The sequence below is a fragment of the Podarcis gaigeae genome (genome assembly GCF_964106915.1).
Source record: "Podarcis gaigeae genome assembly, chromosome: 14".
Taxonomy (NCBI): domain Eukaryota; kingdom Metazoa; phylum Chordata; class Lepidosauria; order Squamata; family Lacertidae; genus Podarcis; species Podarcis gaigeae.
In genome coordinates this window covers 31,330,291-31,352,474 of record NC_139690.1, presented here as the reverse complement: position 1 = coordinate 31,352,474, position 22,184 = coordinate 31,330,291, and the positions used below count along the sequence as shown (strand labels likewise).

The 22,184-nt window shown below is 46.2% G+C and overlaps 1 protein-coding gene across 2 annotated transcripts in view; it reads right to left on the bottom strand.

Moving 5' to 3' along the window:
- Nucleotides 1-1,540: 1,540 nt before the first annotated feature.
- LOC310830964 (uncharacterized protein) overlaps nt 1,541-22,184 on the bottom strand; it is a 61,701-nt gene continuing 41,057 nt past the window's right edge. The window contains exons 39-58 of one of the 2 annotated variants that reach the window (XM_083710804.1): nt 21,237-21,404; nt 20,704-20,915; nt 19,426-19,529; nt 18,402-18,520; nt 17,635-17,802; nt 17,150-17,346; nt 16,453-16,556; nt 16,051-16,169; nt 15,375-15,533; nt 14,115-14,323; nt 13,425-13,528; nt 13,162-13,280; nt 12,600-12,773; nt 11,445-11,647; nt 9,878-9,981; nt 9,181-9,299; nt 4,806-4,976; nt 3,778-4,025; nt 3,185-3,291; nt 1,541-2,742 (exon numbers count right to left, since the gene is read on the bottom strand). In XM_083710804.1, coding sequence (XP_083566930.1) covers nt 1,784-2,742; nt 3,185-3,291; nt 3,778-4,025; nt 4,806-4,976; nt 9,181-9,299; nt 9,878-9,981; nt 11,445-11,647; nt 12,600-12,773; nt 13,162-13,280; nt 13,425-13,528; nt 14,115-14,323; nt 15,375-15,533; nt 16,051-16,169; nt 16,453-16,556; nt 17,150-17,346; nt 17,635-17,802; nt 18,402-18,520; nt 19,426-19,529; nt 20,704-20,915; nt 21,237-21,404 — 3,867 coding nt within the window. In that variant the 3' untranslated portion in view covers nt 1,541-1,783. The remainder of the gene's footprint in view (nt 2,743-3,184; nt 3,292-3,777; nt 4,026-4,805; nt 4,977-9,180; nt 9,300-9,877; nt 9,982-11,444; nt 11,648-12,599; nt 12,774-13,161; nt 13,281-13,424; nt 13,529-14,114; nt 14,324-15,374; nt 15,534-16,050; nt 16,170-16,452; nt 16,557-17,149; nt 17,347-17,634; nt 17,803-18,401; nt 18,521-19,425; nt 19,530-20,703; nt 20,916-21,236; nt 21,405-22,184) is intronic. The other variant, XM_083710805.1, reaches the window with a different exon arrangement.

Below are 22,184 nucleotides of genomic sequence, written 5' to 3'. Positions count from 1 at the left end.
ATTAATTACAGCACCCCCAAGAATGTCGCCAGTTGCTGCTCCAGGAATGTGAGTTGCAGCACCATCAAGGAAGTTTATTGAGATGCCTCCACTTCCAAGGATGAGAGTAGTGGTCTGTCTCGAGATGTAGGATGCAGTCCCTCCTGGCATCCCTCCTGTGCTTCCTGCAGGGTGGAGAGTTGCCGCACTGCCAGTGGTGCCTCCTTTCTGCCTGCCAGGGATGAAGGTCACAGCCCTCTGCTGCGTGTCCCCTGTGGCAGCAGCAGAGGCATCAGTTGCAACAGTGGTGGCATCTCCAGGACCATGAATTGCAGCTTCTTCAAAAGTGCCCCCTTTGGTTGTTTCAGGGGAATTGGCTAGAACACTTGTAACATTTTGAGTTTCAGCAGCTCCAAGGATATTGCCTGGGGAGTCTCCAGGGATGTCATATGGGGCTTGTTCAGGGATTTGCGTTGCTGAAAATGAACATGAAAAAAAGAGAGAAAATAATCAGTTTGGAAACTTCTGAGCCAAGTGGACCAACAATCCAACTTGGTGCAAGGCTGCTTCCTGTGTTCCTATGTTCTGCTCACTTTTCTTCTTCTTAAGAACTTCACTCTATTATTCATACCTACCTTGCATCACTTCTTTATCCGCCTTCCCTGAAACCCAGCCTTTCTTTGGCCCTTCCTTTTGATCTGGGTGCCTTTTTCCTTCTAGAGGTCCATAACTCTCCTCCCTCCCTCCCTCTAATGTATTATTGTAAACATCTGGCCCTCCAAACCTCTTTATGTGGCCCTCAGGACTCTCCTACACCACACCCTCTTCCCAGACACACCCGCTCTCTTTAGGCCACACCCATCACTGCCCCTGCTTCACATCCAGATAGGGTGGGGAGAGACTCCCTGCCTGAAACCCTGGAGAGCCTCTGCCAGTCATTGGAGACAATACTGAGTTAGATGGACCAATGATCTGACTTGGTATAACTGTGTGTCCCTATGCCTAATAAGTCCCACTGAACTGCCTAACTTTAACTCGCTATGTGGGCTAAACTCTGTTAGGGGTCAGGGGAGAGGAACAGAATGGTGGGGGGGGGGCACCCAGCAATGTCCAGCTGCTTTTCCAAACTGAGATGTTCTGAAATAAGGAATGTTCAGCAATAAATATTAAATATTAGATGATAGAGCTTCCACCAAACCTTTCTTTCTACTGCTACTAAGGAAAATAAGATTTATGAAGAAAAGAAGGGGAAATGCTTTCTACAGAAGCCACACATGGTCCTCTTTTCACACAACAACCTACATCTTTATTTGGGGTTGCCATAAGGCCAGAATTTCCCGGACATGCACGGAATATTGCAGTTGGCAGCAGTGTCTGGACGAAAATCGTGGGAATGTCCGGGAAAATCCAGATCTATGGCAGCCCATGTTGGCAGTGTCACTTTTGCCGATTTTCCAAAAGATTTTGTCCCCCCCCCCAAAAAAAAAAGCTCAACAACTTTTCTGTCCAGATCTTCACTGTTTGAAATATGGCAATCCCATTTTGTACAAATTTCACGGTAATGTGAAGCTAGAAGGATACCAGAATACTTTGATGTGCACCATTGGCTGGACGGATGATTTATTGCATGATAAATATATTCTGTGTAATCAAACACAACAGATTCAAGATTCCAGAGTAGCAGGATGCTAGAAAACTGCTACCACTTATCTGGAAAGACACTGATACACAACACTGTAGCCTGATTCCAAAGAGTGTCTCTTATTTAGGCAAATTTGCAGGTGGGTTGTGAAACAGAGGTGCACTATGGGGAAATGGTTACAATAAAGCAAGGGAGGAGAAGGCAGGTGAAAAATAGGACTGGGTGAGTCCATGCATATGCAGGGGCACCTCCAGAGACATTTCCAGGGTTGTGAGTTGTATTGCCAGCAGCGACAGAAGTTGCTCCCGGGATACCCTGACTGTATGCTGTATCCCTTCCAGGAATGGGAGCTGTAGTTCTTCCAGGAATGTTGCTGTTTGAACTTCCATGAACTGAAGTTTCAGTAGCTCCCGGGATGTGAGTTACAGAACCACCAGGGATGTTGCTTGTTGCTCCACCAGGGAGGACAATTGCAGCACCTCCACCAATGGTGTTGCCTGTTGCTCCTACAGAGATGTGAGTTGCAGCAGCATCAGGGATTTTCCTTGTTGCTCCACCGTGGATGTTGGTTGCAGAACCACCAGGGATGTTGCTTGTTGCTCCACCAGGGATTTGAGTTGAGGCTCCTCTAGTAACATTGCTGGTTGTGCCTCCAGGGATGTGAGTTGTACCACCACCAGGGATGGTGCCTGTAGAATTTCCAGGGATGTGGCCCGTGGCACTCTCAGGGCTGTGTGTTGTAGGAGCAGCAGGGACGCTGCTTGTGGTGCCTCTTGTGACATCAGGGGTATTGCCTATGGCACTTCCAAGGGTGGGAGTGGTAGTCTGCCTTGAAGTGCAAGATGCAGACCATCCAGTTGTCCGTCCTGTGTTGCCTCCTGGGTGGAGAGTTCGGGCACTGCCAGAGATGCCTCCAGCCTCTCTCCCAGGGAAGAGGGTTGAAGCACCTCCCTGGATGGCCCCTGTGGCAGCTGCAGGGACCTCGGTTGGAAGAGTGGTGGCATCTCCAGGACTGTGAGACGCAGATTGCCCAGGGGCATCACCTGTGACATTTGCAACGTTCTGAGTTTTGGCACCTCCAGGGGGGTGATTTGCCGTTCTTTCAGGGATTTGTGTTGCTGCTGCAAATGGAAAGAGAGGAAGTATCAGTTTGGGAACATGTCAGCTAAGAGGACCAACAATCTGACTTCCTACGTTCTGCTCACTTTTCTTCTTTGTTTTGGTGAAGAAGAAGAAGAAGAAGAGGAGGAGGAGGAGGAGGAGTTTGGATTTGGTATCCCGCTTTATCACTACTCAAAGGAGTCTCAAAGCGGCTAACATTCTCCTTTCCCTTCCTCCCCCACCAAAAAACACTCTGTGAGGTGAGTGGGGCTGAGAGACTTCAAAGTAGTGTGACTAGCCCATGGTCACCCAGCAGCTGCATGTGGAGGAGCAGAGACGCAAACCCGGTTCCCCAGATTACGAGTCTACCGCTGTTAACCACTACACCACACTGGATCTCTAAGAAGGGAATGTCACCCTCAGACTGAAGGAAGACCCTCCCCCTTAGTAATGAAAGGTTACCTGTGGGTTTGGGTTGTTGATCACCCAGGAGGCAAAGGCTTTTGACCTCTGCAAGTTCTTCCTGCCATTTAGTAAGGCTGGGGTGAAGTGCGACAATCTCCTTCATTCTGCGATTAAAAAATAAGTTTTGAAGCAGCAGGTGAGGTATTTTTTTAGAGTGGAACTTTTGAGCAACATAAGATTCTAGGAGGCTCTGTTCAGAAATTTATCTATTTACCCTTTCTTTCTTTCTCTCTCTCTCTCTCTCTCTCTCCCTCTCTGTCCTATCATTTCCAACAAAATTCAAGGTTATATGATATAGGGGTGGATGAATCTGTCAATGTTGGTTTCTCTCAATTTCTCATTTTTTCCTAGTCTTAAATTCCACCCCATCAGTCTGCAATATTTTTTTATTTGTTTTTAAAAGTCCTCATGAAAATTGTTAAGTGTTTTAGTACATATGTCTCCTAGTTTTTGTACTCAGTCTTGCCCAATATGCACATTTTTACAAGCCACCCTTTCTTCTGCATTTCTGAACGTTATTTTCAGTAATAGATGCCTTTTCTTTTTTTGCACACTTTCCCCCCACCCATATTACGCCACCTCTGACTTACGTGGATTGGAAGAGTTCACATGCTGCCTTGGAGGATGATTGGGGGTGGCGGGGTGTCCCCAGAGTCGGTAGGAAGTTGGAGAGCAAAAGGTGGTAGACTTCGTTCCACTGAGAGGAGTCCATTGAACCTCCTCCTTTCTTGAAGAAGAGAAATACATTGTCCAAAAGCTCTTGCTGGCTTTCAGGGGTGAGAGCAGCCAGTGGGGAAGGTCCTTGACACATAGACAAGATTTCTGTGGGCTTGTAGCTCTGCGTGGAAGACACAGGGATGAAAGAAGTGGGTTTCACAACAGTCCAGAGAAAGAAAGAGCTTTCAGGATTTCTGTAGGGTGTGCCAGTGGTATGCTTAGGCTCAACAGACTTGGTCACAAAACATATCAAGAGATATGAATGCAGGGAGGGAGCTGGCTTTCACAAGCCCGTTCCACTAGATTACACATTGATGGAAAGCACAAAATAGAGCCTATCGGCAGATCCACACCATACATTGGACACATATTGGACATACATTGAAGAAAACAAGAACAGCTTACTGGATCAGGCCAATGGCCCATCTAGTCTAGCATGCTGTTCTCACAGTGACAAACCAGGTGCCCGTTGGAAACCCATAACAGGATCTGAGCACATGAACACTCTCCCCTCCTGTGGCTGCATCTAAAGTACCTCACTCCCCCCCCCCCCGTCAAGAATCCTGGGAACTGTAGTCCCACCTCATAGAGCTACAATTCCCAGCACCCTACCAACTACAGTTCCCAGGATTCTTTGGGGAAAGACACATGCTTTAAATATGCATTAAATATGTTTTAATGCACGGTGTGGATCTGTCCTGTGTTTGGCTATGAGATGCTCTTCATTAACATGAACCAGAAAATTGTGTAGAAGTCATCCAAAACAGGCACAAAACGGAACACTGTCTTATCAAGGAGAGGTATCAGAAAGTTGGAACACATAGATCAAGTGAGACTGTGGCCAAGGAAATAGATTTTAGCACATCACAAAATGGCATGGGAACCGTCCCCCCAACCTTACCTTGCAGGGAGGGCCTTTGAGCCTGGACAAATATTCATGGAGCGAGCCATAGTTTTTAAAGTTCTTCACGACCCCAAGAGCCAGGCTGGCCAGGGTGGAGTTGTGCAACATCTGGGCAATGACCGTTAGGTCTGCTGCTTGGGCTGGTCTGAGGGCAGAAGGGTTCTCCATCTGCGGATTAATTATAAGGAATTACTGTAGGAAGACTGGAAGCTTTGGAACTAGACTGCTTTGCTTGGGACCGCTTATGGCAAGACCCATTTCATTTCCAGAGGAGGTCTGGCTACCTCTAATACTTCAGCTTCATATCTGGACTTTATCCAAAGTGGATGTGCACCCCTAGTCTGCATCATTTCCTATGCAATCCGTTTTCACTTGTGTCTATTCACCCGGTCAAATGCCATTTATCAAGTTTTGTGCCAGGCTTTGCTTTGTCTTACCTGAAGGCTTCCACTATTCCCAGTGGTAATGGTGCCGTGGAACACACCAGGCATGAGAGATGGGGATGGGCCATTTAAGATAATTATTATATAAGTAATGGGGGGGGGTGTCTGTATCAAATTCCAGGTTACATACAGAGCTGCCCATTACTCAGGGCAATGGTCCATCTGGTTCAGTACAATCAACAATGACTGGCAGAGACTCTCAGGATTTTAAATAGGACTCTTTCTCAGTCCTACCTGGAGATGCTGGTGATCCAACCTGGGCCCTTTGGCATGCCAAGCAGGTGCTCTGCAGCTGAGGTGTGCTCCTCTCCCTACTGCCTGATGTCATGGACTGGTTGGACACAGAAGAATGGTGGAAGGAACCAGCTGAGGCTCAGAACCCAGGGATTGCTAGTGAGACGATGATAAGTGGACACAGGGAGGAGAAGAAGAAGACTGGAAGGAGGAGCTGTTGAAAGCTGAAGAGGTAACAGGGTTTAGTAAGTCTGTGGCAGAGGAGTCCAGAAGTGGAGGCAGAAGTGGAGGCTGGAGAGGAGGGAGGCCAAGAGGCAGAGAAGAGTCTGGCATGTATGTCTCCCCCTCCTGCTGCAATGAGCTCCCCTGCCTCTTGGTCTCCCAGAACAAGAAGAAGCATTAAAAGGACCATGAGAAGTTAGCTTTATGCAGGTACACTCTCCAATTGCTTGGGGAAAACCCTGGTGAGGAAGGGACTTAAGCAGCTGTGGGGAGGTGGGGACCTTCAGACTCAGTGACTGCTTCATGGGAGCATGGGACCTACTGGAGATGAGCTGCTGTGCTCGTTAGGCCTGACAATCCTGTGCAGATGCTGTTTTTGCTAATAAAGAATTACTCCAACTTGCTCGGTGTGATTTATTGCTGGCTCACTCCTGTCACCCGCACAAACTAGACCTTTTCCTAGTAATCAGGCTGCCCTTGAGTGTGTACAAAAGTTCAGATTCTTAGCTAGTGGCCCCGTTCTGTAAAAACACCCACTTTCTAAAAATCAGGTGGTCTTGGACTAAACGATCAGATATCAAGGAAAATCTGGAAGCACCCTCACCATTTTTGGCGACCCATCAGTGAGAGCCTTTATAGACAGTTTAAAAATTCATGCTTCCAGAGTCTGGTGCCAGCTTCAAAGCACTGTATCGGATAGGTCAGTACGTTTCCGAGCATAATTCAAAGTGTTGGTGCTGACCTTTAAAGCCCTAAACAGCCTCGGCCCAGTATACCAGAAGGAGCGTCTCCACTCCGCATCATCCAGCTCTGAGGGCCTTCTGGCAGCTCCCTCCATGCGAGAAGTGAAGCTACAGGGAACCAGGCAGAGGGCCTTTTCGGTAGTGGCGCCCTCCCTGTGGAGTCAAAGAGATAAACAACTACCTGACATTTAGAAGACATCCGAAGGTAGCCCTGTTTAGGGATGTTTTTAATGTTTGGTGTTTTATTGTGCTTTTAATTCTGTTGGGAGCCACACAGAGTGCCTGGGGAAACTCAGCCAGATTGGCAGGGTAAAAATAAATTTATTATTATTATTATTATTATTATTATTATTATTATTATTATTAGTCTGGACCTATGTTGTTTTTGTATGAAGACCCTTGCTTCCTTTCCCCCTTAACCCTGTGAGGTTGTTCCTGCCTTGGTCCCATTTTACAGATGGGCAATTGAGACTGAGAAAGCAGCAAAAGTTTGCCTACACTTTCCCTCCAACTGAGCTGTGATTGGATTTGAGAGTTGTACCTCATAGATATACAATTCTCAGCACCTTGGGAAAACTATAGTTCCTAGGATTCTTTGCAGGAAGCCATGACTGTTAAAGTGGCATAAGAGTGCTTTAAAAGTGTGGTGTGGATGTGACCAGAACAGGTCACTCTTCTGTCTGCACATCCAGCCTTGGCCACAGCTCCAGGTCTGCAATTAGGCATGGCTTCCCTAGGTGCTATTGGTCATAACTAGCACAGCTATAAATGAACTTCGCCACACCTCCATGTTTGGATTGCAGCCTAATATTGTTAACAGAGCATATTCTGTGCAGGTCTACTCAGAAATAAACCCCACTGAGCTAAGTGGAGCATACTCCCAGGTTGCAGCCTAAGAAACGTGGGGCTGCATCTACTGTCAGAATAGACCCATTGAAAGTAATGGAGATGATGAGCCTGAATCCATTAATTCCAATGGGTCTAATCCAAGTAAAATTTATTTTCATGCAACCAATAAAGATACTTCACTGTTACATACCTATTTATGGAGTATAAATCCATTTATTCATTCCTGCTGTAGATACTGCCCACACCTCCTCCAACCCCCCAGCAAGACTGTGGCTGATGGGAGTTGTAGTCCAAAAAGAGTCTGAAGGGCCACAGGTTGGCAAAAGATGCTTTTAAGTTTAGTTCAATCAGTAGCAATCAGTTGGTCGAAACACTCAGTATCCCCACGTAGGGCTGGCCTAATCAGTTTCAATTCTTCCCCGTTTCTCATTTTTCCAATCATTTTGTGTTTGTTTGTTTGTTTGTTTTAATTTTGGTTAAGCCTTCATTAAAATTCAGAAACATTTTAGTGTATATTTCTCCTAACATACACTTTTTTAATGCAGTTTTCCTTGATAAGCAATTCCCCCTAGTATAACGCGTTTTTGCATGCTATCCTTTACTCCTATATTCATTTTTAGGCCTGTGTTGCCCCATCTTTTGTATACCGTATTTTTCACTCTATAAGACGCACTTTTTCCCTCCTAAAAAGTAAGGGGAAATGTGTGTGCCTCTTATGGAGCGAATGCAGGCTGCACAGCTATCCCAGAAGCCAGAACAGCAAGAGAGATTGCTGCACACCGATCCCTCTTGCTGTTCTGGCTTCTGGGATTCAGAATATTTTTTCCTTCTTTTCCTCCTCCAAAAACTAGGTGCGTCTTATGGTCTGGTGTGTCTTATAGAGTGAAAAATACGGTATATTGCTTGGGTGGAGCACTGCATTGCAAAATCTGGAGCAGTGCAAAGTTCAAAGGATACCACTGGGTTTCTGTTAATATATTGTTGCAGAAACTGCAAGTGAAATGTGAATTGAACTGAATTTCTACTCCATCCCTTGTCTGATCCCACCTTTTGGGGGCATGGTTGTGGGGTTAAAAGGACCACATTACGTGTGTGTGTGTGTGTGTGTGTGTGTGTGTGTGTGTGTCTGTCTGTCTGTTCTTAAAGAAAACACCACCATGAAACATACCAATTCAGCTGTTTTCAACGTTATTATTATTTTATTAATTGAGCAGATCAGCACAACCACAGAATAAAGAGCGGGTAGAGAGACGGCGCTCTGGATATCAGCAACCATTTCCAAAACACAGATAAATCATGTTTGATTTAGAATAGTTGTTACATGGTTAAATACAGTGTTCTTTTTAAAATATGTAAGGAAGATACCCACCCAGAAAAAACCCTTCTTGCATAAATTTTGACAGAATTCATGGGTGATTTTCCATGTCCGTACTGTCCTTGAAAACATTACACAGCCTGTGTTAAAAATCTGTGTTTGCTTTAGAAGAAAACGCACAGCTTCGTTTTGCTGCTTCTCAGCTTAATGATGATACTCAAGCATCGAAAACTGAACCATTACGGGAGAAATTTGCTCCCCAGATTGCTACTGATTAAACGAAACACCGGACTTAGAAAGACAATTTGGATGCCAATCAGGTTGATTTCTGAAGTATTTACTTTCTAAAGCAAGCAGTAGTTTGAAAACTCAAGAAGAGAAGAAAGAGTGGAATATAAAGAGACTGCAGAGAACATCAATCCTTTCCTTTAAAGATATGTCAGCTCCCTTTGGCGATTTTAGGCTGGATGAAGATAGTTTCATTGTTGCGCAGGGCTGCTACTGTTCCCTGCAGAGGAAAGAGGTGGGGCAGCCCCCTCTGGAGCACAGTGCCGAGAAAAACTTACTCCATCAAGTTCTGGGTAAAAAGCTTGAAGTTCGCTCAGCTTAGCCACTGTGCAAAACTCCCCCAAATTCTTTGTCAGCCAGTCTCGGATTCCTGTAGTCCCACCATCGCACGCTGACCCTGTGGAGGCAAGAGAATGTGTCAAGCGAAGACGGACAAAAATCCACAGCTGGGTTCCTTACAAATGATGAATTTGTGCAGAAATAATGTTGGAAGTGTATGACACCCTCCTCCTCCTTCCCTGCCCTTCTTCCAACCAGCAAAACAGTTTGCCCCAAGCACCGAAGAGATAAACTTCTGAGCAGATAGACTGTTCATAAACACTCTGCAACTAGTGGTTGAGGTTGGGGGAAGGCTCAATAATTAGGTCCACCAGGCCAGTGAAACTGTTTTGGCCAAGACTCCACCACCTGCCCGACACCTGACATCACATATCAGCCAGTTGTCAAAAGGGCTTTGCAGGTACTGCCTATCAGCTGGTTGTTGCGGCTTTCACAGCACAGCACTTTGGCCCATGTGACTGAACTTCAAGCTATGGTGACAAAATGGGTCACCTGTGGCATCACATGATGAGCAGGTGAACCACCACGCTCCCATGTCAAGCTTGGCCACAGGGGGCAGGAGAGATAAGGATTTGGTCCATTCCCCACTCCTGTTTCAGGGCGAAATTCCTAAGACCTGCCCCTTTGGCTCCTTACCTGAATCAGCAAACTGATAAGCTAAATAAGTCTTCTGGAAGTCATATACATCTTGCCTCTTCCTGGCTGATAATGTTGAGTAGAGACCATCCATCGCTTTCACACTGAGGAAGAAACACAAGCAATTCCACACATTGGCTTGAGTCACACTTGTTTTCCACCTATTCACCATATTCATTTACTAGCATCCAACCTGCCCTTCCTCCAGTATAGGCCTTATGGAACCATGGAAATGAAATGGAGCACTCATATTCAGAGGCAGAGAACCTCAGAGCTCAAGGTGCAGAGAACAAACAATAGTTTGGGAGGGCTATAGCTTGCAACTGGCTCTGGAATCTTTTTGGAAATAGAGGGTTGTGTTCCACTAAGTTTTACTCAGAATAGACCCAATGAGATGAATGAACCTCAGATAGTCACAGCCATCAATTTCTTTTCTTTCTTTTTTCTTCAATCTTTTTTGGTTAATTTTCCACATTTATAACAAAAATGACATCACAAAACACACACAAAATAAAGACACATTTCAATACAAAAAAACTAAACACAAAAAACAATTACTTCTTCAAATACCTAATTTTTATAACATTGTTAACTGACTTTCTCAAATCCCCTCTAACTGAATTTCATTATATCACTTGTATAACAGTTCTCCAAATGACCATCACTTTCAATGAGTCTCCTCTGAGTAGGACTAGCATTGGATGCAACCCAGAGTGCTGAACTAGGTGGTCTGATGAAACCAGCCTTTGTGTCCTCAGCTGGGTGTAGCTGCTTCCAGACTGTGGGGGTGGGGATTAAGAAGATAAGAACATAAGAAGAGCTCTGCTGGATCAGGCCAGTGGCCCACCTAGTCCAGCAGCCTGTTCTCAAAGTGACCACCCAGATACCTGTGGGAAACCTGCAAGCAGGACCCGACCACAAGAGCGGTCTGCTCTCCTGTGGTTTCTAGCAACTGGTATTCAAATTAAGGTTACAGTGGTGCCTCACAAGATGAAAAGAATCCATTCTGCGATTCTCTTCGTCTAGCGTTTTTTTCGTCTTGCGAAGCAAGCCCATTGACAGCTTAGCGGATTAGCGCTATTAGCGGTCTAGCGGCTTTTAGCGATCAGCTGAGAAGCGGCTTATCAGCGGAACAGCTGGTAAGCGGCTTAGCGACTTAGGAAAGGGGGGTGAGCGAAAAAAACCCGCGGGAACTCGCAAGATTTTTTCGTCTTGCGAAGCAACCCCATAGAGAAATTCGTTTAGCGAAGCGCCTCCAAAACGGAAAACCCTTTCGTCTAGCGGGTTTTCCGTCTTGCGGGGCACCACTGTACTCAAATGAAGTTGAGTCAAAGATCTTGCACAATAAACCCGCTTCCCCAGATTATAGTAAAATGCACTGGAAAGTGTTGGAATAACACTTGCTCGAGGCAGCAGAATCTGGTGTCCCCACAACAAATCAGGATGGATGCTCAGGACGCAGATTGTGTGGTAGCCACCAATGTGTACAAGAGGTAACCTCTGTCTGTTATTAAACTATGTGAAGGGACCTCAAAACTACTGAGGTAAATGTATGCCAGCTACTTACATGGTTTGGTAATATGGGCAGGGCATACCCAGGGGTAGCAGCTCAAGAATTGTTCCATTGATACCCGGGAGGAGGAGGTTGAGTTTCTGGAACCAAGTGTTTGTGTCTTCCAGGGAACTGGTGGCAATCTGTGGGAAAATGATCTCTGCCGACAGCATCAGCATGGTGTCCCGCACTTTGGGATTGCTCAACAAGCCGCGGTTCTGGAGGAAGAAGCAAGAGGAAAAGCCAGGCAATAAGTGTGACTTCATTGAAGATCAGGTTCTAGGTGGAAGCAGAAGTGTTGAAGACATGTTACTATTTCTGCAGCAAGGTCTCCAGCATCCTACAGCTACCCAAACAGGGGAGCTTTGAAGTCATTGAGAATAAATCTTCTCACCCCTGGTGCCGATTGCAGCCAATCAGAATGAAAGGAGGTGAATGAGCCACTGAGGATTGGCTCCTAGGGTCACTCTGGAGAAGGCACACAGGAAGAAGACCAACGAGTTGTTCCATATGCTCCAAAGCTGAGCATTTAGGAACACTGACAACACTAGGTGCTCCAGTTTCAAGAGAATGGTGTGTAAGTTCTGTAACGTACAATGGAGCTTCAAGGAAAACACAATCTAAGTCACTCCAAATGAAGATATTGGAGCACTCCAAACCATTTGCCCAAGTAAGCGCACAGAAAATAGTAAATGTAGCTGAAGGGCAATGGAGATCTGCATTGATTGTTATAATGCAACTCTAATTGTTTAATATTATAAGATTGTTGTACAATCTTAGAAGGGGGTGTGACTGTGGGTATCATGAAGGGACCCTGCACTTCTGATTTGGAACTACACCCAAAAGGATCAACGAAATCAGCTGACAACGTTTCACACAATGGAGAGCAATGGGCTAGCAATGAGAACCCTTGACAATTACATGAGTTTTGAAAGTTTGTAGGAAATTGGAAAGGGTGATCTCGAGTCCCAAACATCAGGAGGGCCCCATCCTGGTGAAGGTTGTGCTACATAGCTTGAAATCCACTGCTCTGGAGTAATTCCCAGCTACCCCAAAGGTCACAGACCATGCATTCCCATTGGAGTTGACCACCAGTGCTCCAGTTACACTGCAGAAAATCAGTCTGTTTCCAGCCCCGGAGGAAAAGTCTGTCAACAAGCTTCTGTTTACCTTCAGCACCAGGGTGTTGAACTCATCCAGGTACGTGCTGAGGAATTGCTCTGGCTCCTTCTTTCTCTGGATGGCTTGGAAGATGAGCACCATGGCTGAGCTGCTGTAAATGGTGTGACCTTCAGTGGACAACTGAGCCAAGGCAGTGGCGGAGAAGAGGTCCAAGGAATCCACCTGCATTTGGAAACACAGAGCTGGAGTTGGATGGAAACCAGGCTAAAGCTCAGAATCCAGAAATCTTCAAACACCCCAAGCTTCCAATCGTCACTGAGTCAGTAAGGTGCAGATTAAACCACAGTTTACCAAGGTTTGGATGACACAGGAAACTGTGGTTTTAAAAAAAGGAAGTGAAAGTTTCCAAACTCTTCCTTGAGTGATCTTATTAAAGCTAAACTGCCCAAGGGGAGCAATGATGGGGGAGGGGCCCTTAGAGGCTTTGTGGGCACCAAGGAAAGGCCTCAAGGGCAATACATTGGTGACCCATGAGTTAGTGTTATGCCCGAACCAGCCCAGAGTCAAGAACACCACAAACGTTAAACTCCAAAGTCTGTGCCGCTCTCACCCCACGGAAGTCGCTTTTCAGTGCAGTGAAATCTGAGTAGGAGCCATAGGCAGAAAAGGGTCCAAAGAATTTGCTCAGCCACTCTTGGTCCGTGGAGCCCCCCTGAGTGCAGGCAGAACCTGTGACAAAATCATAAAGAGAATTAGAAATGCAGACGCACATTTCTGAGGTTTAAAATTCTGAAGAGGGTCTTCATCAGGGGTGGGTAGAAGGTAAAGTGTTCCTTGGGGTGGGTGGGGAGGAGATGTGCTTCCTTTGTTTACCTGAATTTTGTTGCTGGAATTCAAGAATCCTTTTTATGAAGGAGAATATATCCTCTGGATTTTCAAATGTGCTGTTGGCATGGTGATCATTTAAACCCTCCACTCTGCAAGATTAGGAAGGAGGTTGTAACTGAAGTAATAATACTCAGTTTGGAGATTCAAAAGAAGGGAGGAGTGAAGTTAGGGGGAGGCATTTTGGATCAGCAAAGCATCTTCCACTGACAACTGGGGAGGAGACCCATTGCCCAGTGACTGGGCACCTGCTCTGCATGCAGAAGGTCTCAATCTGCAACATCTGCAGGCAGTGCTTGGAACGACTCTCTGTCTGAAATACTGGAGAGCTGCTGCCAGCCTTTGTTGGCAATACTGAGCCAGATGAACCAATGGTCTGACTCAGTATAAGGCCCTTTCCTATGATAATGGGCAGAACTCAGTAGGCAGAACATCTGCTTTGTATGCAGAAGGTCTCAAGTTCAATCTCCAGGTAGGGCTAGGGGAGATTCCCACCTGAAACCCTGGGGAACAGCTGCCAGTCAGTGTAGACAATACTGAGTTAGATGGACCAACCGCCTGACTGGGAGCAATGCAGTTTTTGAGTTTCTGTGACTGCTCTCCTCACCCTTTGCTGGGCCACGCCAAATGACTCCGCCATCACCCCCACCTTGGGATAGGCATAGAGTTGGTACCTACATGGCTGCCAGAGAATCACAGGACATGTCACTGGGCAGGAAGCCGAGGTTCTGGGCATCAAGGCTGCTCAGGAAGAGAGGGAGCCTTTGCCCAAACCACACAGCATAGTCCTCTGTGGTGAAGAGCTTCAGCACGCCACTCAAGTGGCAGAAGATCTCGCCAAGGATGAACCGTTTGGTCTCCAAGTTGGGCAGCTGAGTGAGCTGGTGCTTTAAGAAGAAAGTAAAAAGCACAGAAGGCACAGTGTTAGTAGGACAGGTGTACCTAGCTAACTAACATCCTAATGTCAAAGTGTATCATTTACCAGGTGCCCTCTAGATGTGATGGACCTTAGTTCCCACCATCAGTCAATGGGAGCTGTAGTCCAAAATATCTGGAGGAGACCATATTAGATACCCTTGGGGTAAATGACCAGCAATAAACACACTTAAGGAAAAGGCACACAAATGAAATGGCACAGCATAAAACAAATCTGCAAATAAATCAGTAGACAACAGCTAAAGGCAGGCCAATAGTCATTGCTGTAAGAGGTTAATTCAACAAGATAGGCTTACCAAAGGCAGCGCCAAGCAAATGGGCTTGGGGAGGAAGTTCTTGAGCTGAGGTGCCAACGCAGAGAAGGCCCTCTGTTTAGTAGCAACCTGCTTAGCCTGTTTTTCCCAACCTGGTACTCTCTGGAAGTTTGGGACTGCAAGTCCTATCAGCCCCAGCTGGCATGATCTATGGCTGCCATTGGCAAGCTCTCCAGTGCTGGCAGGGGTTGATGGGAGCTGAAGTCGGAAACATCTGAAGGGCACCAGGTTGGGGAGGCTGAAGTAAGGCTGTTGGGCAATACCCCATCACTCTAATGGAGCAACCTTCAATAGGGAGATGTGTTAGCAAAGTCACTTGATTAATGCCAACAGAGTCCAGAGATAAAAGTCATGATAACACTTTACTGAGCAAAGTGAACCAAAACTATGTATAATTTGAAAAGAAACGACAGAGAGTGTTTGTCTTTCAGTTAAGGCCTTGTACAGGGCAGAGAGACATTCAGCCAAACATAAAGAGGGAAAAACTCACCCAGAACTACACAGGCAATCAGATCACATGCTGTCTCACTGAATATCATACCACTCTACCTGGCTGCTTAGTAATACCTCTGGCATTCTCTGTTGGCTGGTTGACGTTAACACTAGTAGAATTAAGTAACAAACTGAATGAGCCCTGCTGCTGCACTTTGAACAAGGCAGAGGGGAGGAAGAGGGGAGTCTTGCAAACCTGTTGGGCAGCCACATTGAAAGCATCCATGAATTCTCCAATGTTGTGTGAATCAAGAGAGCCAAAGACCTTCCCAGCTTTCTCACTGTCGCGCAGGGTGTCACTCGCCAGTGTGTACTCAGCCAGTTGAGATGGTGTGAGTCTCGCAACTGCATCCATCTAAAGAATGAACAAAGCTGGTTCTTAGCAAAGGAAACTGTCAGCGGAGCAGGGACAATTTTGTCAATTTTGTTTCCGTCAGTTCCTCATTTTTACCATCTTCAATTCAATTCTCTGCATTTTTAAAAAATTCTTAGTACAAATTTCATCCAACAGTTTTGATGAATGTGCGTGTTTGCCAAGCAATTTCCCCTAACACAATTATTTTTGTATGTTATTTTCTCTAATATATTCATTTTAATGCACAATTCCCCCTTAAATATGAATTCTGGTAAACGCTGGTTGGTTGGAAGAGTGTTTTCGGAACCACTGGTTGGCTGGAAGAGAGCACTGCAACATTTGAAGGGTTCAAATTTCAAAGGGCAGCTACATTTTGGTTCTTGTATTGTTTTGGAAAAGGGCAAATTAACTAGGCTAACCTTTCAATGTGAAATGAATTCAGCCCCCCACCCAATACTTTTGGCTAAGTCATGGATAAGCCTCTGCCCCCTGCCCCTGGTCCAGCAAGGTCACTTACCGGGTGGAAATCTCCATTAATGGCAACCAAGTCTTTATAACTGGCTAATGAGCTGAAGGACCCAAAGTTGGCTGTTAACCAGCCCAAGCTGCCCCGAGTATTCTCAGTACAGGGATCTCCTGGAATGGAAAAAAGAAAAAATCACTCTTGGAGAATCGTGCATCCAGGACCCATTTCCCTGAAAAAGTGACTTCTTGCAATATGCTATCACACTATATTCCATTTGCACTGGGGGCATGGTACAGCTGCTATGAGTGGCGAAGGAGCAGAGGAAACAGCATTATACTGAACTGGACCAATGGTCCATCTTTGCTTCCAGTAACAACAGCGCCCCCTGCCAGCTGGGAAGCAAGCACAGCAATTCCACCCACCTAGCAAACACCTTCTAGTTTTGCCACCTACCTCCTTGAGACGCCTTGGTCATCAGGTAGCCTTTGGCAAAGTTGTAGACATCTTGGCGACTGTCTGATGACATGTGTCGAAAGCTGCCATCCAAACCAGCCATTCTGGGTGGGAGAGGAAGGAACAGGAGGGGAAACGTATTAAAGTCTTTATACCAATTAACCTCTTATTTGCTAATAATGATGGTGACAATGATTTAAACTTACTAGATTTTTTTTTCTTACAAAAGTAACTTACGATAAGAACATGTACATTCAAACCAGTGTTGAACAAAACAGAAAAATCTAAAACTCATTTTTATTTTTTAAAGGCAGGATTAAAACAGCCCCACCCACTCAAGAAGGCCACAGATGATTAAAAGCCAATGGTCTGGCAGAAAACAAATGTTTTTGCCTGGTGCCTAAAGATATGTAAGGATGATGCCAGGTGAGCCTTCCTGGGGAGAGCCTTCTGCAAGAAGGGAGCCACCACTGAGAAGGCCCCTTCTCAAATTGCCCCTCTCCCGGAGGGGGCACATGAAGAAGGGCTTCAGATGGCGACCACAGGGTCTGGGTTCATATGGGGAGAGGCTGTCTTTGACGTACTGGGATCCTGAACCACACAAGGCTTTATCAGTCAAAACCAGCACTTTAAATTGGGCCTGGAAACTGGTTCCTTTGCCCCCTCCTGGCAAACCTGCAGACGGTTGAAGACTCACATGGCTTTGAAAGTGCTGCAGGGGATGCTCTGTGGAATGGCTGCCAGGGCTGTGGCGTTGATGCTGGGAAGCACGAGGGTCAATGTTTTCTGGAACAAGTCCTTGTACTGGGAGGTTAGCAGGCTCTGTAATTCGCTGAAGATGGCGTCAAATATCTTGTCCCTCACCTCCGTGTTTGGCAGGAACGTCACGCCGCTCTGCCAACCAGAAACACAGAAGGAACAGGTCATGGCCCCAGCCTTCAAAATGGCCAGAGTAGCACAGAGGAATGTGATTGTGCTGGAGAGAAGAATGGCAGAGAGACAGAGCTTCGTGGCCAAGCGGGGGTTTGAACCCCGGTCTCCCAGGTCCTAGTCCGACACTCTTACCACCACGCCACACTGGGCCTCAGAGAAGCAGCGAAGGATGCAGCACCAGGAGAGCTCAAGAAATTAAAGGGATCTTATTGAATGGATATAAACCAAAGCTAACAAAAGACAACTCACCTGAGCAGCCAAGGCTGCAAACTCTGTCATAAAAGCAAGGACGTCATCAACAGGCTTGTTCTCCAAAGGTTCCAGAAGGGCGCTGACTTTATCAGGATCATCCAGAGCTCCAGAGGCAAAAAAGACATGAGCCAGTTGGGTGGCAGTGAGGTTGCCCCGGACATCAAACTGTAAAAACACACATTCGAGGACATACTTAGAGACTTCTTCAACCCTTCCCCGATCTGGTGTCCTCCAGATGTTTTGGACTACGACTCCCATCAGCCCCAGCCAGCATGCTTGCTGGGGCTGATGGGAATTGTAGTCCAAGACACCTGGAGGGTACCCAATCGGGGAAGACTGCTTTAGAAGATTTGGGGAGGGAGAAAGGTAGGCAGCCCTTTCCTTCTCCCATGTGTGGGATGAAGCTTCTCAATTGGGCTGTTGTGCAGAATATTCACTTCCACCCCTCCTGAAATGAAGAATTATTCTTTTTGCAAGTATGGAATGCGGAAAACTCGCAGAACTGACCTCTCACTGACCCAGCTCATTCGGGATTGTCTACACTGACTGGCAGCAGCACTCCAGGGTTTCTCTGGCAAGAGTCTCACCCTGCCACTCTTTGAAGGCGCTAGGGACCTTCTGTATGCAAAGCAACTGCTCTGCCCTCTTCCCCTTTTCAGGAGGAGTCTAATGCAAAACAGACTTCCTAATCATTTGGTGGGGGTGGGGCTCTGGAGCACAGGGTGGGCATTATGCATCAACACAAGGCAACCTCTGCAACGTACCCCATTGAATGTGGCCATCAGCATGGTGAAATCGCCATAAGGAGCTAGGGCTGCGAAGGCCCCCAGGTTATCTTGCAGCCATGCCTCAGAATCCCCAGTGTTGGAGGTACACGCCGATCCTGCAGTGTTGGTAAACAAACAAGCCTTTCTGAACAGAGCTCCATGTGGGATTCATTGGCATAGTTGCAGGTGGCAACTCATTTGGCCAAGAATTCAAAACTGGGTGGGTTTGATCTCTCTATTCCTACTCAAGAGGAATGAATTCTCCCCTAGGTGCCCATCTCCCTGCTGGATCCCTCTCAGGCCCCATGCCCAGGGGCTCGTGCCTCTACCTCTGTTCCCCACCGGCTCTCTAAAGTACCTAGACCCCACCATCCTGACGTCACACACTGCCCATGGCTAGGGATGGAGGAATCTGTTGATTTCAGTCTCCCTCAGTTTTTCATTTTCCCAATCTTTAGTTCAGTTCTCCATATTTCCATTTCAGTTTGCAATTTTTTTAAAAAAAATCCAATATATGGGAGAATAGTTTTCCCTATATACATGCTTGCATGTAATTCTGCCTAATATACACCTTTTTTTGCAAAGCAATGTTCCCAAATATAATGCATTTTTGCATGCTATTTTCCATGAAAACATGCATTTTTATACATACTTTACTCCGGCATCTGCATTTTTTCCCTACATGATTTGGTTGGAGCACTATATTGCAAAATTCAGAGAATTGTAATGTTCAAAGGACTGCAGTATTTTCATTCTCATTTTGTTTCAGAAAGTGTGAATTACTATTAATAATAATTAAATTTCTATACCACCCTTCATCTGAATATCACAAGGTGGTTTACAATATAATCACCCAAAGGCCTGTTGAAGAGGAACATTTTGTCTGGTTCTTAAAGATATGCAATGAAGGCACTAAATTAGGAAGATATGCCTTGTAATGGAAATCAACTGGATCAGCTTTCTCCCTACTTCCAATCCATGGCTCCTGAACTGCAAACTTAAAATGGTGCTACCAAGTTACCTGTGGTCTTGTGCTGGTTGTCAAGGTAGGAAAACAAGGTCCTGTAGATGCCTAGTTGGTTGGTTGGTAGTATTGCAGAGTAAATTTGGCTCAGCGAGGACACCCTGAAGATAAAAGGTTGTGTCAGAAAGGTCTGCATAAGAGGAGAACAGCCGTCTGGATCAGGCCGGTTAAACGACTCCTGTGGGCCTCTTGTGGTCCATGGGCCTTAGGCTGCCTACCCCTGACCTAATGAGTGCAACATCAAGTGATGACTTCCTGCAGTGCTCATAGTTAATATGTCCACCACCAGCCACAATGTATCTATCACAACATCTTCAACACTCATAAAAACTATGGTCTAGCTTTCCCCAACCTTGTAATCCAAAGAATCTGGAAAGCACAACTCCCATCAGCATCACTAGTTCTCAGTGGTCAAGGATGATGGTCGTCCTCAACCATTGGCTATGCTGATTCAGGCTGGTAGGAGTTGTAGTCCAAACCATCTGAAGGGCACCAGGTCAGGGGAGGCTGAACCATAGGTTGCTTCTTTCTCTCCAGACATGGTTCCCAGACATGAATCTCCTTCCTGCTCCTTTAATTCAGTTTCCCACGTCATTGGATAGAAGCTTCCAGGAGTGAATTTGGCCTGTGCACCAGAAAGGAGATCATTTGGCAGCGTGGACTGTTCCTCCTTGTTTTAATAAGCCAGCCAAGCCCTCCTCCACAATACTCCATTCCAGTCCCCCTGGTTTGCAGGGGTTTCCCCCACTACACACTCAGACAGAATCCCACTGAGCGTGCTCAACAGTGGTGGCTGGTGCTGATGAGGACTGCTGGGGTGGAAGGCAGGGAGCCCAACAGTAGGTGGCGACAGAGCCAAGGACAGGCAGAGACAGCTCATTCTGGTTCTGTCCCCATCCTCTTCTCTATTGAGTTCTCTACAAGGACAACACTGAGACTAAGGAGGAGGAAGTTAATAGGCAGTGTTGCCTTCCTAACAGGTTGTAAGTAAGAAGACGGTGGCTGGGGGCAGATTGTGGTTGGTGAGGCAGTACTCTGCATATCCTCATGGACCAACCTTGCTGATTCTTCATTGGGCTGCTTTAGGGTTTTTCCTCATTTAGTCCACCCCGCCCTCTGCAACCTATATGTTGTTGTACTTCCACGAATCCTGTGCTTCCCCCAAATTTGCTGATATGCTCCTCTTGCACATGGGATCCACAGTTTGGTTACTTACACGTTGGCACACTCCTCTGAAAACTTGTAACAGTGAGAACGACGGCGGTTTATACTCACACAGCTTGGAAGGCATCACAACCGGAAACATAAGACAGCATCTCTTTGGATTCCTTTGCGCTGACACTTGGCAGGAAAAGCAGCAGCCTTGTGGACAGCAAATGAGTCCAGTTTGCAGGGCTGAAGGTTGAGAGTTCAGATCCAATCGCCTCCACAAAATGAGAGAGCACCCTTTGCCTTATGCCTTCCTCTTTGAGAGACGTTATTCCAAGCTGCAATTTAAAGAGAGAAGGAAAAAAATAGCAAACTCTTTTGCTTAACTATTTGGATTTATCTTAACTTTGTTGTCTATAACGGGCAATGAGAGGCTGTCCCACTGACTGTGATTTGCTACTTATCTTCCCCCGGCTGACCTGCAGGGATACATGCAAGGTTCATTAACATTCTAACTTATCAGGTGAAAACTGTCAGCAATAGAATGCATACAAGCAATGTGGGTTCTGTGAGGGAACGGAAAAGTCAGTTTGGGTGGCAAAAAGACCTAACTTGATTTGGAGTTTTGCTTTTCTTTAGTAAATATTTGAAGGCCGTACCTTATTGGCATCTGTGTTGAATTGGTCCAAATACTGGTAGATCTCTTCCAGTGGTTTGTTCTGCAGTCTTGCAAGAATCTGGCACATCTTCTCCTCTTCATTGATGGCATCAGACTTCAGGGTGAGGGATGCAAGTTGCAGTGGAGACAAAGATTGCAGAACAGCCATCTGCAGGGGAGCATTAAGCAAGTGATGGCGAATTTTTCAAGCAGTCTGTAATAAGTTGCAATGCCTACATAGGCACTCCTTATGTTTCTGGTTTAGAGTTGGCACCCAAATTTTTAAAAAAAAACGCAGGAGAGACTAGAGAACATCAGAAAAATTACTGCTCAAGCAGGAAATTGTCAGCTATAGAATGTGTACAAACATTGTTAGGGAAGGTCAGGATTTTGCTCATGTGTCATCAAGGAGCAGAGGTGAGAGTTATGGACAGGGAGTGTGGTTGGGGAATTGAGGGAGCAAGGAGCCCAAATGAAATTAATTGGGATTGTACCAGCCCATTTATTCTGGAGAATCAGCATACAGTGGTACCTTGGGATGCGAACAGGATCTGTTCCGGAGCCGCGTTCGCATCCCGAACGGAACGCAAGACGCAATGGCACGTCTGTGTGTGCAAAGGTCACGTTCCGCCGCTTCTGCGCATGTGCTTGACGTCATTTTGAGCATCTGCACATGTGCGTGAGGTCATTTTGAGCGTCTGCGCATGCACGAGCTGTGAAACCTGGAAGTAACGTGCTCTGTTACTTCTGGGTTGCCGCGGAGCACAACTCGAACGCGCTCAACCCAAAGCACATTCAATTCAAGGTATAACTGTATTTGGGTACTAGCATACTGTGTTGTTGCGGGGAAGCTTCAGGGAAATTAAGAAACCTTTCCCTATAAATCTTTCCCTGTATGGTCCTTGGGATGCTTTACCCTGCCATTTGACACTCGAGGTACACATTTTTA